The sequence below is a fragment of the Ctenocephalides felis genome, unplaced genomic scaffold (genome assembly GCF_003426905.1).
Source record: "Ctenocephalides felis isolate EL2017-DRISC unplaced genomic scaffold, ASM342690v1 CF-g0.4_SCAFFOLD_03438, whole genome shotgun sequence".
NCBI classification, from domain to species: Eukaryota; Metazoa; Arthropoda; class Insecta; order Siphonaptera; family Pulicidae; genus Ctenocephalides; species Ctenocephalides felis.
In genome coordinates this window covers 17,355-30,606 of record NW_020539592.1, presented here as the reverse complement: position 1 = coordinate 30,606, position 13,252 = coordinate 17,355, and the positions used below count along the sequence as shown (strand labels likewise).

General features: G+C 33.1%; 5 protein-coding genes across 5 annotated transcripts; 3 read left to right on the top strand and 2 right to left on the bottom strand.

Moving 5' to 3' along the window:
- The first annotated feature begins 2,914 nt into the window (after positions 1 to 2,914).
- On the top strand, positions 2,915 to 3,674 carry LOC113382441 (histone H1-like). The gene has a single exon (XM_026620794.1). It carries the CDS (start codon positions 2,951 to 2,953, stop codon positions 3,644 to 3,646), a length of 696 nt encoding a protein of 231 aa, XP_026476579.1. The 5' UTR covers positions 2,915 to 2,950; the 3' UTR covers positions 3,647 to 3,674.
- Positions 3,675 to 4,658: 984 nt separating this feature from the next.
- On the bottom strand, positions 4,659 to 5,069 carry LOC113382451 (histone H3). The gene has a single exon (XM_026620804.1). The coding sequence runs from the start codon at positions 5,067 to 5,069 to the stop codon at positions 4,659 to 4,661; it is 411 nt and encodes a 136-aa protein (XP_026476589.1).
- A 199-nt stretch (positions 5,070 to 5,268) lies between these two features.
- Positions 5,269 to 5,728, top strand: LOC113382448 (histone H4). Its single transcript, XM_026620800.1, has one exon. The coding sequence runs from the start codon at positions 5,347 to 5,349 to the stop codon at positions 5,656 to 5,658; it is 312 nt and encodes a 103-aa protein (XP_026476585.1). The 5' UTR covers positions 5,269 to 5,346; the 3' UTR covers positions 5,659 to 5,728.
- Positions 5,729 to 6,182: 454 nt separating this feature from the next.
- LOC113382445 (histone H2B-like) lies at positions 6,183 to 6,655 on the bottom strand. Its single transcript, XM_026620798.1, has one exon. It carries the CDS (start codon positions 6,630 to 6,632, stop codon positions 6,261 to 6,263), a length of 372 nt encoding a protein of 123 aa, XP_026476583.1. The 5' UTR covers positions 6,633 to 6,655; the 3' UTR covers positions 6,183 to 6,260.
- Positions 6,656 to 11,326: 4,671 nt separating this feature from the next.
- LOC113382444 (histone H2A) lies at positions 11,327 to 11,827 on the top strand. Its single transcript, XM_026620797.1, has one exon. The coding sequence runs from the start codon at positions 11,412 to 11,414 to the stop codon at positions 11,784 to 11,786; it is 375 nt and encodes a 124-aa protein (XP_026476582.1). The 5' UTR covers positions 11,327 to 11,411; the 3' UTR covers positions 11,787 to 11,827.
- Positions 11,828 to 13,252: the final 1,425 nt, after the last annotated feature.

The window sequence follows — 13,252 nt, the reverse complement described above, 5'->3', positions numbered from 1 at the left end:
TTTACTATTTATTATTATTTTACTATTTTATTTATAATACTATTTAATTTACTATTCAATACTCATTTTAATTTATTTTAATTTTTATCATAACATTCGGTATATAATTAATTGATTTTAGATATTTTTATTTAAATAAATATAAATAACAACATTTGTTTGAATGAATCAAAGAATATTTAAGGTTATAAATGTACGAAATAATAACTTTATTTATTAGTTACGTTGTTATAAATCATTTAAAATGAATATAAAAAAAATCTATATAAGTATATTAATTTTTGTAGTGATTTCAACATCAAATAAATAATTCTTGTTTTATTATCGAATATTAGCACATTTATATGTTATTATGTTATCAATTATTATTGAATTTCACTAATATCGATTATAGAATTTGTATATTTAAAAAAAAAATTGTAGGGTTTGTTAATGATTTGATTTTTATAACATTCGCAATTCAGGCTAAAATCTCGCATGTTTTCTGACCCTCGAGCAAACGGTTATTCACGGTCGTCGTGTTTAGGAACTGCCGCTGTATAGTGGCCTAAATGTTTCAGCAAGCATTTACGCTAGATATCAATGTCAATACCATAATACCTTATAGCAATTTGTTAGTCTCGACGAGAAGAATAAAATAATAATTATTCATAAAGAAAATAATAATGTTATAGTGAATTTTGACGCGTGTTTTTAAAAAGGGGCGTGGCTTAGTGATCGTGGAAAGTTTTACTAATAATTATCGTACAAAATTTATTAATAATCATAAATAAATGTACAAAATAATAACTTTATTTATTAGTTACGTTGTTATAAAACATTTAAAATAAATATAAAAAAAATCTATATAAGTATATTAATTTTTGTAGTGATTTTAAAACCAAATAAATAATTCTTGTTTTATTATCAAATATTAACACATTTATATGTTATTATGTTATCAATTATTATTGAATTTCACTAATATCGATTATAGAATTTGTATATTTAAAAAAAAAATTGTAGGGTTTGTTAATGATTTGATTTTTATAACATTCGCAATTCAGGCTAAAATCTCGCATGTTTTCTGACCCTCGAACGAGCGGTTATTCACGGTCGTCGTGTTTAGGAACTTACGCTGTATAGTGGCCTAAATGTTTCAACAAACATTTACGTTAGATATCAATGTCAATATCATAATACCTTATAGCATTTTGTTAGTCTCGACAAGGAGAATAAAATAATGATTATGCATAAACAAAATAATAATATTATAGTTAATTTTGACGCGTGTTTTTAAAAAAGGGCGTGGCTTAGTGATCGTGGAAAGATTTACTAATAATTATCGTACAAAATTTATTAATAATCATAAATAAATGAATTGTTATAAAATTATAATAGTATTATTATAAAGTTATAATGAATTATTATGAAATTTTACTATTGTCGAATATAAATTTTGTATATTTAGGTATTATTTACATATTTCCTTAAAATTTAAGAAAAATTAGATAATCTCGAAAAAATTATATGAACACACATAACGATTTATATATCATTTTATTCGTGATTTTATTCTGCATCTTTCGTACGAACAAAGTTTTTTCGTATCTTTTACTGTTTAGCTAGTAGAGAGCTATCTGTGTGATTGATCACTTATTGAAATGCAAATTACATTTAGATTGCAGCAATTATTGACAATATTTCTATATTTTCATAAAGAAACCATATAAATTATAATACATTGTTAAAATTTCGTATGGTTCTCCAGTCATTCAATTCTAATAACAATCACCATTTAGGCTAAAATCTTGCATGTTTTCTGACCCTCGAACAAACGGTTATTCACGGTCAGCGTGTTTAGATATAGCAGCAGAGCCGCATATTCAGTTCAGCAAGCATTCAAGAATAAAAGAATAAAATAATATTTATTAAATATCAACTAATATATAATCTTTTCTCGGCAATGAATATAAGATATTATTATTTTATTCTATACAATTGAATTAAAAAAAAAAAAAACATAAATATTATATTTTATTATTAATGACTAAATTATTTATACATTCGATTTATTTTAATAAAATATAATATGATAGAAATATTATGATTTTACAGAATAAACAGTTTGTGAATTTTTTGACTCAAGTTATTTCAAGAAACAACAGTACAATTGTTTACTGTTTTGTATTTTATCGTTCTTTTGAAAACTACGAATGAAATAATTAATTATAACGATAATATTATTTTATTAGATACTATGCAAAAAGAGAATAGAGCACACTTCTTGAACTTGAATGCACGACGCGACATAATGTTTTACACAAATGATTTCTAACCGAATTTTATGCGTTGGTGTATTGATAGTGTATTACATCGTAAATATAATTAATTATTTCATACAAATAATATTTTATTTTAATAAAATATTATATTCGTTATTTAATCAAATCGTTTATATTAGCTATTGTTCAGTATAGATTCATAGAGTACTCAAATGAATGTTCAATGACAGTTTATGAACAATTATGATACTATTTATGAATAAAAATTTACAAAAACTGTTTCTAGGATATATAAGTATAATTACATCGCATCAAAATATAACATATCTCAATGCTCATAAAAATGCGATAACGATTTTGTTGAAAACGCACTATTGAGTGCAGAAGTTATTTGAATATAATTAGCGATATTTTAGAAAAACTAACCGTTGAAATAAATCATGCTTTTGATGATATGTTGGGGATGAATTTGGCTATCATGTAAATCCATTGTTTTATGCGAATTATTTAGAATAAAAGCGCTGGATTTAATTTTTTACAAATAATTTACATTTTTGTAAAATTTTCAAATATTATTGTTTTCTCCTCGGTCCTACACTTTTCGAATATAGTTTTTGGCCACGCCCCTAACATATTTAACCAATCACGTGTTAGATTTACATTTTAACCTACGATTTTTTACTATAATGTCAGATAACGCTTTATCTACGTCGCCGGCGGCAACCGCTGCGCCAGCGACAGCATCGCCGAAAAAGGGCAAGACTGCGGCTGTTAAAAAACCGCGAGTGAAGCCGTCCCATCCTCCTACATCTGAAATGGTAAACAACGCTATTAAAAGTCTGAAAGAACGCGGCGGATCGTCGCTGCAGGCGATTAAGAAATATATGTCGGCCAATTATAAAATCGACGCCGAGAAAATGTCAACGTTCATTAAAAAGTATTTAAAGTCAGCTGTTCAAGCGGGCACACTGATTCAAACAAAAGGCAAAGGTGCTTCGGGTTCGTTCAAACTTGCCGCGAACGCTAAACAGAGCGGCGGCGAAAGCGGTGTTTCGGCTGGAAAAGCCAGGACCGCTAAGACGCCAGCGGCAAAAGCAAAATCGAAGACAGCAAAGTCGAAGGGCGCCGCCAAACCTGCTTCGTCCCCTAAAAAGAAGTCTGCATCCGCAGCGGGCACATTAAAAAAGTCGTCGGCGAAACCTAAGACGACAGTCGATAAGAAGAAGACCATTCAGGGTAAGTCGACGAAAGCCTCATCGGCCAAGGCAACGAGCAAAACGAAGAAAACCGTCAAGACCGCAGCCGCAAAGAAACCTAAATCGCCAAAGAAGACATCAAAAGTAGCCAAACCTTTGAAAAAAGCGTCACCGAAAAAGAAGTGAAAACATTTCATTATCTTTTTACACAACAGCAAACGAAAATGTTTGCACAAAGTCCTTTTCAGGACTAACAATAAATTTTTATCAAAGAACATTATTATTTTACTTATATATATCTTATCATCTTATATTATAGCCTTTTCGTGGACTTCGGAAAAAATTTTAATAAAATATTTGTAACAGGAGCGCAGCAACGCTCGCTGTGTTCCTCGCCGCCGTGTTGTGTCATTGACGAAATTTAAAAGTCAAAGTCTTTTCAATTTTCAATTTCGTCTTTGGTAGGGAGTTGTTCAATATCAATCGCTGAATTTTATTTATTTATTTATTATTTTTTTTTAAATAATTTTATATGAATAAATTATCTTAATCAAATGAAATATAATCAATAATTTATTAATAAAAGTTTTATATATCACTTTAAATAAATCAACTATACATAGAACGGCAACTCTCATAATAATTAAATTCATAATTTTTTCTAATTTTTTTTTATATAAATAATAAGTAAATGGAAATTAATTAATGAAATAAAATATAATCATTAATAATTTATGAAGTTTCAATCTTTTTTTCATATCGTATTCGAAAAAGAAAATTTATATAACTTTAAATAACTATATATGAAATTAAAAAATATACAATAAAAAAAAAAATATTTATATATATAAATATATATAATATAATATATATAATATAAATTTCTATCATCAGAACGGCAACTCGCCCATATTAATTAAATTTAGAATTTTTTAAAGAAGCTTTCAGAAATTCATGACGAATTTTACAAATTCAACTATAATATTTTTTAAACTTAACACAACAACACACTATTCAACAAGTCAAATCATGTGTGTTGTCAATAATTTCAATTAAAAAAAAAATCAATAAAAATTTCTTACGTATCGATGGAATAATTCTGCAAAATAAAATAATTTGAAAAATAATAAAAGTTCTTTTAATTGATCATTTCGGTGGTCCTGAAAAGGACCGATTTGTTTTATAGGACGACAGGCGTCTAAGCGCGTTCTCCTCGAATACGCCGAGCTAGTTGAATATCCTTGGGCATGATGGTTACGCGCTTGGCGTGGATCGCGCACAAGTTTGTATCTTCGAACAGGCCAACCAAATAGGCCTCGCTAGCTTCCTGCAATGCCATGACGGCGGAGCTCTGAAAACGCAGATCGGTCTTGAAGTCCTGAGCGATCTCGCGCACTAGACGTTGGAACGGCAACTTTCGTATGAGAAGCTCGGTGCTCTTCTGGTAACGACGGATCTCACGCAGAGCTACGGTGCCAGGCCGATAACGATGCGGCTTCTTCACACCGCCGGTCGCCGGCGCGCTCTTGCGAGCCGCTTTCGTTGCAAGCTGCTTACGGGGCGCCTTGCCACCGGTGGACTTGCGAGCTGTCTGCTTCGTACGGGCCATTATAACTCCTAGATTTCGTTTCGAGAACCTTCTCGTTTGACGATCGTTTTGATACTGACGCGTCCGGCTCGAATATTATGATCAAAATACATTACGAATGTCCGATGCTGTGCTCGGCTGTCATTGGTCGGCGCCGAATGCTCGCATAGCTATGATGGGCGTGGCCTAGCGAGCTCAAACTTTTCAATAATTTCGCTCGTCGGAATTCAGTCGTTATTCAGACTTCGAGCTGTTAACATCAATTTGTAAATTTATCCCGACTGCGATATATTGAAAAATGACCGGCCGTGGCAAAGGTGGTAAGGGACTCGGAAAGGGTGGCGCTAAGCGACACAGGAAAGTTCTTCGCGATAATATCCAAGGTATTACAAAGCCGGCTATACGTCGTCTTGCTCGCCGTGGCGGCGTCAAGCGTATCTCGGGTCTAATCTACGAAGAGACCCGCGGTGTTCTGAAAGTGTTTCTCGAGAACGTTATCCGCGATGCAGTCACATACACCGAGCACGCCAAGAGGAAGACCGTAACCGCTATGGATGTCGTATATGCGCTCAAACGTCAGGGTCGTACACTGTACGGTTTCGGCGGTTAAATTGATCAACGGACGCAGTCATTTCTTATAAATACAAAACAAAAAAGAGCCCTTTTAAGGGCTGTCAAATATAATTAAAAGAACAAGTAATATATTTTACAATTTACGTACAGGCTTTATTTGATTTTATATGAAATTTGTTTATTTTCTTGCAGAATAACTTGCTTTGGTAATATTATTGATAATATTATCAAATTGGAAAGCCCTTCGAACGTTTTACGAAAATATTTAAATTGCGATTTTTTTTAATATAAATATATTTTATAATAAATTAAAATAAACTTAAACTTATTAACTAAATTTGAAAAACTAAAGTTTTAAATTGAATTGAATATTCAATCATTAATTTTTATCATATTGAAAATATATAGAAATTGAACATTATTTATAATATAAATTAATAATAACGATCTCTAATAGAAATCTGATCAAAATTTATTGAAAATCCTAATAAAATATCATTAGTGTCAGGTTATTTTATTTTATCTATAAAACCAATGTAAAAATTATAAAGTTCTTTTGTAAAATATTTGTGGGCCCTGAGAAGGGCCTTTGTTATTGTCGACAGAACATATAAGTGGCATCACAAAATCTTCATCATTTTATTTCGAGCTGGTGTACTTGGTTACGGCCTTAGTACCTTCGCTGACGGCGTGTTTGGCCAACTCGCCTGGTAGCAATAGCCGGACTGCTGTCTGAATTTCCCGACTAGTGATTGTAGAGCGTTTGTTGTAGTGAGCCAAACGCGATGCCTCGGCCGCTATACGCTCGAAGATATCATTCACAAAGCTGTTCATGATGCTCATCGCCTTGCTCGAAATGCCCGTGTCAGGATGGACTTGTTTCAAGACTTTGTAAATATAAATGGCATAGCTCTCCTTGCGCTTACGTTTCTTCTTCTTGTCGCCCTTTGAAATATTTTTCTGGGCTTTGCCTGCTTTCTTAGCCGCTTTACCGCTGGTTTTCGGTGGCATGTCTGATGTTTACTAGTACACTGACTGATACGAAATGAGTCGTGCCGACGCAATTCAATTCAATTTCAAAAGGTTTTTATTGTTCTATTTGCTTACAATTTGTACATGTTATGTTATAATTTTGAGCATATTCCTAATATTAAATTATCTATAATGCATATCTTAAAATATTCTAGGTATTTCATTTGTTATTAATAACATTTTAAGGACAATCTTGTTGCTGGAAAAAAATTAAAACCAACAGATTCATAATTGTATTTTCACAGTATAACTTAACCTAACTAACTATAAATAAATAACAAAGAATAAATACTATTTACATAATGATTACAAATATATGATATATACAAAGATTAAAAATTTAGCATAAGTTGTTAAAAGTTTGGTAATTTATATTTGTTAAGATAGCTTGAAGTCGCCGAGTACTGTCCTAGTTTTTGAATGGTTTTGTTTGGGTGGTGTGTGCAATTCTCGTAGAATTTAGCCCATATCTTGTCCGTGTATGGCTTCATCATGGGTATGTTAGCAGCTTCATGCAGAATCGTCGTACTTATATATCTCAGATTCTCGTTTCTGTTGATGTTTGTTATTGTTCTTAGATATTTGTTTTGTATACGCTGAATTTTCTTATGGTGTTTTTCAGCTATGTTCTTCCAGACCGGGCATCCATAGGTTATTATTGGTCGTACACAGGCCAGATATAATTTCCTTTTATTCTCGATATTGAGGTTACTATTCCTGCACATCAAGGGGTACAGAACTTGCATCATTTGATTGGCGCTGTTTAGTCGGTTTTCTATATGTTCCGCAAATGTGAGTTTTTTATCTAGAGTTATACCCAGATATTTAGCTGAAGTGACCCATTTAATATCTTGTCCGTACATTTTTAGGTTTGTGGTTGGGGCTTTGTTTCGCAGTCTTGTAAATATTATTGCTTCCGTTTTGTCCGCGTTTATTTTAATTTTCCAGTCGTTGTAGTACTTTTCTAGCTTGCGAATATGGTCTTGAAGAGTTTCTTGTACAATTTTTGTATCCGGTGCGGTTGCTATAATGGCGACGTCGTCTGCGTAGATTAGCATTTTTGTGTAGGTTGATTTAGGTATATCATGTGTGTAGAGAATAAATAAGAGCGGGCCAATAATTGACCCTTGAGGCAAGCCCGCTGATGTGGATTTTTTGGTTGAGTTGGTTCTATCTACAGTAACGTAGTATTTTCGATGTTTGAGATAGCATGTAATCAGTCGAATCAGGTATCCTGGAAATTTGAGTGAAATCATTTTTCCAATTAGTCCATTATGCCATACAGTGTCAAATGCTTTTTCTATGTCTAGCAGTACGACTCCTGTTTGCATTTTAAGGTTAAATCCGTATGTGATGGTCTCGGCCAAGATGTTTATTGCGTGCTGGGTTGAGTGTTGAGCTCTGAATCCGTATTGTTCAGGGGGTAGTAAACTATTCTCTTCTATGTGCTTTATTAGTCTGTTATATATGACTCTTTCGGTGATTTTGCTAAGGTTACTCAGCAGACTGATAGGCCGATAATTTTGCGGAAATATTGGATCTTTACCTTTCTTTGGGAAAGGAACAATGCGTGCAGTTTTCCAAGATCGTGGAAAGTAGCCTGTTGAAAGAATGGCATTGTTAATTTTGGTAATATATATTATTGATTTCCTTGTTAATGATCTGATAAATTCGTTTTTTATATTATCTGCTCCGGGAGCTTTTGATAGCTTTACATTGTTTGTGATCTTCTTTATTTCTGAAGGTTTAACTAAAACAAAAGTGGAGCAGTCCAACGTTGAGTCTTGAACTAAATTGTTCATTTTTTCTGCTATATTTTTATTTCCAATATTTCTGTTTTGCGTGTAAATAGATTGTAGTGTGTCTGCTATGGCTTCCGCTTTGTCTGTAGGCGCGTAGACTATTCCTTTGTTTCTGGTGTGTATGCGATTAATCTTGGTAAAACGCTTAGAGAGTCTTCTAGCGACGGTCCAGATATTGCCGGGGTTGGTGTTTAGATTCTCCAGTTTTCTGTGCCAGATATCATTTCGGTGCTGTTGTATGAGTTTCGATATTGTGTTGCAAAGGTAATTGAGTTTGGTTTTTAGATTATTGTGTCTGTGTTTTTGCCATTTATGTCTGAGTTTGTTTTTGATTTTGATAAGCTCCAAAATGTTTGGTGGTAAATCATAGTGCATTGTTTTTAACACAGGAATGGCCTTGTTTGCTGCTGTTCCAATATATGTTGTGAGGGCATTTACATGAAAGTCAATATCTTCTGGAGTTTTTAAGTTCTTCGGTAAACTTATTTGCAAATCCAAAGTCCTTTTGAATAAATTCCAGTTTGCGTTTTTGAAGTTGAATATCTTTTCGCTTGTTTTTTCTTGTATAATTTTGTTTCTAGTTGAAATGTGTACCAGTACTGGGTTGTGGTCGGAGTCCATTGCTGTAATTGTATATGGTTCTTGATTAGTAGAAATATTTTTAGTAAGGAAGAAGTCTATGATGCTTGGAAATCGGTTCTTTGGTGGATAGTGCGTAGGAGTACTGCTGTGTAGTATTGTTATATTGTGAATGTTATTGGTAAGAAATTTAGCTAGAGCTTTTCCTGAACTGTTACTGCTTTGGCAGTTCCAGGATGAGTGTCTAGCGTTAAAGTCGCCTCCGATTATTACTGTTTGTCCCAGCCTCATAATTGTTGATATATCTTCTGAGTCCAATGTTTCAGATGGCGGTGCATATATGGCCACTAGGGTAATTTCTTTTATTCCATCATGGATATTAACGGCGGATGCTTGTAGACTAGTAAGTTGTGGTATGTTGATTGCATTGTGTGAGATATTGGATTTAACAAGTATAGCTGTGCCTCCTCTTCTTGATGCCATGCATGTCTTGTACCATTCGTAGCCAGGAATGTAGTAGTTGTCTGTGTCCAGCATCCATGTTTCGGATAGAAAGGCTACGCTTATGTTATAGTCATATAAAAATTGTTGAAGTTGTAGCAATTTTTTAATTAAGCTTTTGCAGTTCCATGTCATTAGGTTTAGAATGGTTTTATTATCCATTATTTAAAGCTGGCGTTGTAAAACTCGATTGCGAGCATCATAATTTCAGCTATACCTTTCGCTGCTAAAAATTTAGGTAGGTACACTTGGATGTTATTCAAAATTTTAGATAGGTCGAAGTTTGTAAGTAATTCTTTGATCAGTTTGAGAAATGCTTCTGGGTCATTGTCGTTATTTTCGGTTTTATGAGCCATTTCAGCGGGGGAGGAGGTGACTGCTTCACTGAACTTTTTCTGAAGTGGTATTGGAGCAGGTGCTGGTATCAGTTTCGGTTTTGTGTTTAAATTTTCCCTTTTCTTCAAGTAGTTCAGAAGAGCGGGACAGTTTCTATAGTTTGCCGGGTGAGGTCCGTTACAGTTACAGCATGTAGGATTGGGGGTGTCATTATCCTTAGACACCTTGCATTGGCCAATTAGATGAGACTCTGTACACTTTACACAGCGCCTTGGTATATTGCAAATCCTGGATGAGTGCCCAAAACTTTGGCAGTTGTAGCACTGGAGAGCATAGTTAGTAGTTTTAAGTTTTGCCCAGTGAGCCACATAGCTACACACATAGCGGGTATTGATCACTTTTTGGATATTTTCTTCACGTTTTAGAATTATAATATACACAGGTATATTGTATGTTATTCCATTTTTTGTCTTTTTCATCTGAATGACTTTGACTACCTCTATTTGTAATTTCTTGAGATCCGCTTCGATGTCCGTAGGAGTGACCTGGGGATCTAATCCGGATAAAACTATTTTTGTGGAGCTCATATCTTTCACTGTGTTTGAAAAGAATTTATGGTTCCTAGTCTTTAGATATTCCAAAACTGTGTTGAAATCTTCTTCGGAGTATGTTTGAATTTTTCTTTTATTTATAGATATGTAGTGTATATGTAAATCTCCTTTAGTGTTGTTTTTCAAAGTCGCTATTTCAGATTGCGCCAATTCACTCGTAACTGTGATTTGCGGGAGTTTTGTCTTTTTGGGAACGTTTTTAGATGTTGTTGGTTTCGGTGATGAAGTAGCTCTCTTCTTCGATTTTTCTTCAAAGCTGTTTTCCCGTGCCCTTTTTTTGATGATTGTATTGGCAGTATCCATCAGTTCTTCGGTTTCCGTATCCGTATCCGAGTCTGTGCTTGAAAGGACTGCATATCTGTTTGATAATTCCAGTTTGGATTGGCCGTCAGTACTATTATTTGGATTTATCATTTGCCGAAACTCGTCGTTCGTGTACGCTCTTTTATGAAACTGGTGCTTTCTTGAGCGACCCATTTTTTAAACTGTTTTAGCAAAATATGTGGTCACTCATCACACTGTTTAGTTTTATTTATTGAACATATGGCTGGGCTGAAGGCTCTGTCTTCCGCTAATGCGGGAAACCATATATGGGATTATACCATGCGTAAAGTCACATGAAATTTAATTTATTTAAAATATGGCTGGGCTGAAGGCACTGTCATCCGTCAGAGACGGGAAACCATATATATCTTTAAATTCTCTGATTGATGTTAACTCATTGACGTCTCAACAAAACCTCGTCACCTCGTGCCGACGCTCCGTTTTCGTACTGCTTCAACGTTTTGACTGAAGCCGTAACAACGTACGTAGGCAAGGGAGGGGCGTGTCTACAAAAAAATGGGCGTGTGCTTGCAACGCTCAGAAATCTATACGGGCCCGTTCGAGAACTTTGATATCATTCTCAGTTTGAACACGAACCTGTAAACATGTCTGGTCGAGGCAAAGGCGGTAAAGTCAAGGGAAAGGCTAAGTCACGGTCTAACCGTGCCGGTCTTCAGTTTCCAGTCGGTCGTATTCATCGTTTGCTACGCAAAGGCAACTATGCCGAGCGTGTCGGCGCTGGTGCACCCGTCTACCTCGCTGCAGTCATGGAATATCTGGCCGCCGAAGTTCTCGAGTTAGCCGGCAATGCGGCTCGCGACAACAAGAAGACCAGAATAATTCCGCGTCATTTGCAACTGGCCATCCGCAATGACGAGGAACTGAACAAACTGTTATCGGGTGTTACGATTGCTCAGGGCGGTGTATTGCCGAACATACAAGCTGTGCTTTTGCCAAAGAAGACAGAAAAGAAAGCTTAAATTTCTTTTATTGTCGCAAATTGACATAAAACCGTCCTTCTCAGGACGAACAACTTTATTCAAAAAATGAACATATATTATTTTACTATTTATTTATTATTTTACTATTTTATTTATAATACTATTTAATTTACTATTCAATACTCATTTTAATTTATTTTAATTTTTTTATCATAACATTCGGTATATAATTTAATTGATTTTAGATATTTTTATTTAAATAAATATAAATAAAGAATATTTAAGGTTATAAATGTACGAAATAATAACTTTATTTATTAGTTACGTTGTTATAAATCATTTAAAATGAATATAAAAAAAATCTATATAAGTATATTAATTTTTGTAGTGATTTCAACATCAAATAAATAATTCTTGTTTTATTATCGAATATTAGCACATTTATATGTTATTATGTTATCAATTATTATTGAATTTCACTAATATCGATTATAGAATTTGTATATTTAAAAAAAAAAATTGTAGGGTTTGTTAATGATTTGATTTTTATAACATTCGCAATTCAGGCTAAAATCTCGCATGTTTTCTGACCCTCGAGCAAACGGTTATTCACGGTCGTCGTGTTTAGGAACTGCCGCTGTATAGTGGCCTAAATGTTTCAGCAAGCATTTACGCTAGATATCAATGTCAATACCATAATACCTTATAGCAATTTGTTAGTCTCGACGAGAAGAATAAAATAATAATTATTCATAAAGAAAATAATAATGTTATAGTGAATTTTGACGCGTGTTTTTAAAAAGGGGCGTGGCTTAGTGATCGTGGAAAGTTTTACTAATAATTATCGTACAAAATTTATTAATAATCATAAATAAATGTACAAAATAATAACTTTATTTATTAGTTACGTTGTTATAAAACATTTAAAATAAATATAAAAAAAATCTATATAAGTATATTAATTTTTGTAGTGATTTTAAAACCAAATAAATAATTCTTGTTTTATTATCAAATATTAACACATTTATATGTTATTATGTTATCAATTATTATTGAATTTCACTAATATCGATTATAGAATTTGTATATTTAAAAAAAAAAATTGTAGGGTTTGTTAATGATTTGATTTTTATAACATTCGCAATTCAGGCTAAAATCTCGCATGTTTTCTGACCCTCGAACGAGCGGTTATTCACGGTCGTCGTGTTTAGGAACTTACGCTGTATAGTGGCCTAAATGTTTCAACAAACATTTACGCTAGATATCAATGTCAATATCATAATACCTTATAGCATTTTGTTAGTCTCGACAAGGAGAATAAAATAATGATTATGCATAAACAAAATAATAATATTATAGTTAATTTTGACGCGTGTTTTTAAAAAAGGGCGTGGCTTAGTGATCGTGGAAAGATTTACTAATAATTATCGTACAAAATTTATTAATAATCATAAATAAATGAATTGTTATAAAATTATAATAGTATTATTATAAAGTTATAATGA

Excerpts from the sequence above, each read along its gene's own strand:
- LOC113382441 (XM_026620794.1), top strand. The coding sequence starts at position 2,951 with ATGTCAGATAACGCTTTATCTACGTCGCCGGCGGCAACCGCTGCGCCA.
- LOC113382451 (XM_026620804.1), bottom strand. The coding sequence starts at position 5,069 with ATGGCCCGTACGAAGCAGACAGCTCGCAAGTCCACCGGTGGCAAGGCG.
- LOC113382448 (XM_026620800.1), top strand. The coding sequence starts at position 5,347 with ATGACCGGCCGTGGCAAAGGTGGTAAGGGACTCGGAAAGGGTGGCGCT.
- LOC113382445 (XM_026620798.1), bottom strand. The coding sequence starts at position 6,632 with ATGCCACCGAAAACCAGCGGTAAAGCGGCTAAGAAAGCAGGCAAAGCC.
- LOC113382444 (XM_026620797.1), top strand. The coding sequence starts at position 11,412 with ATGTCTGGTCGAGGCAAAGGCGGTAAAGTCAAGGGAAAGGCTAAGTCA.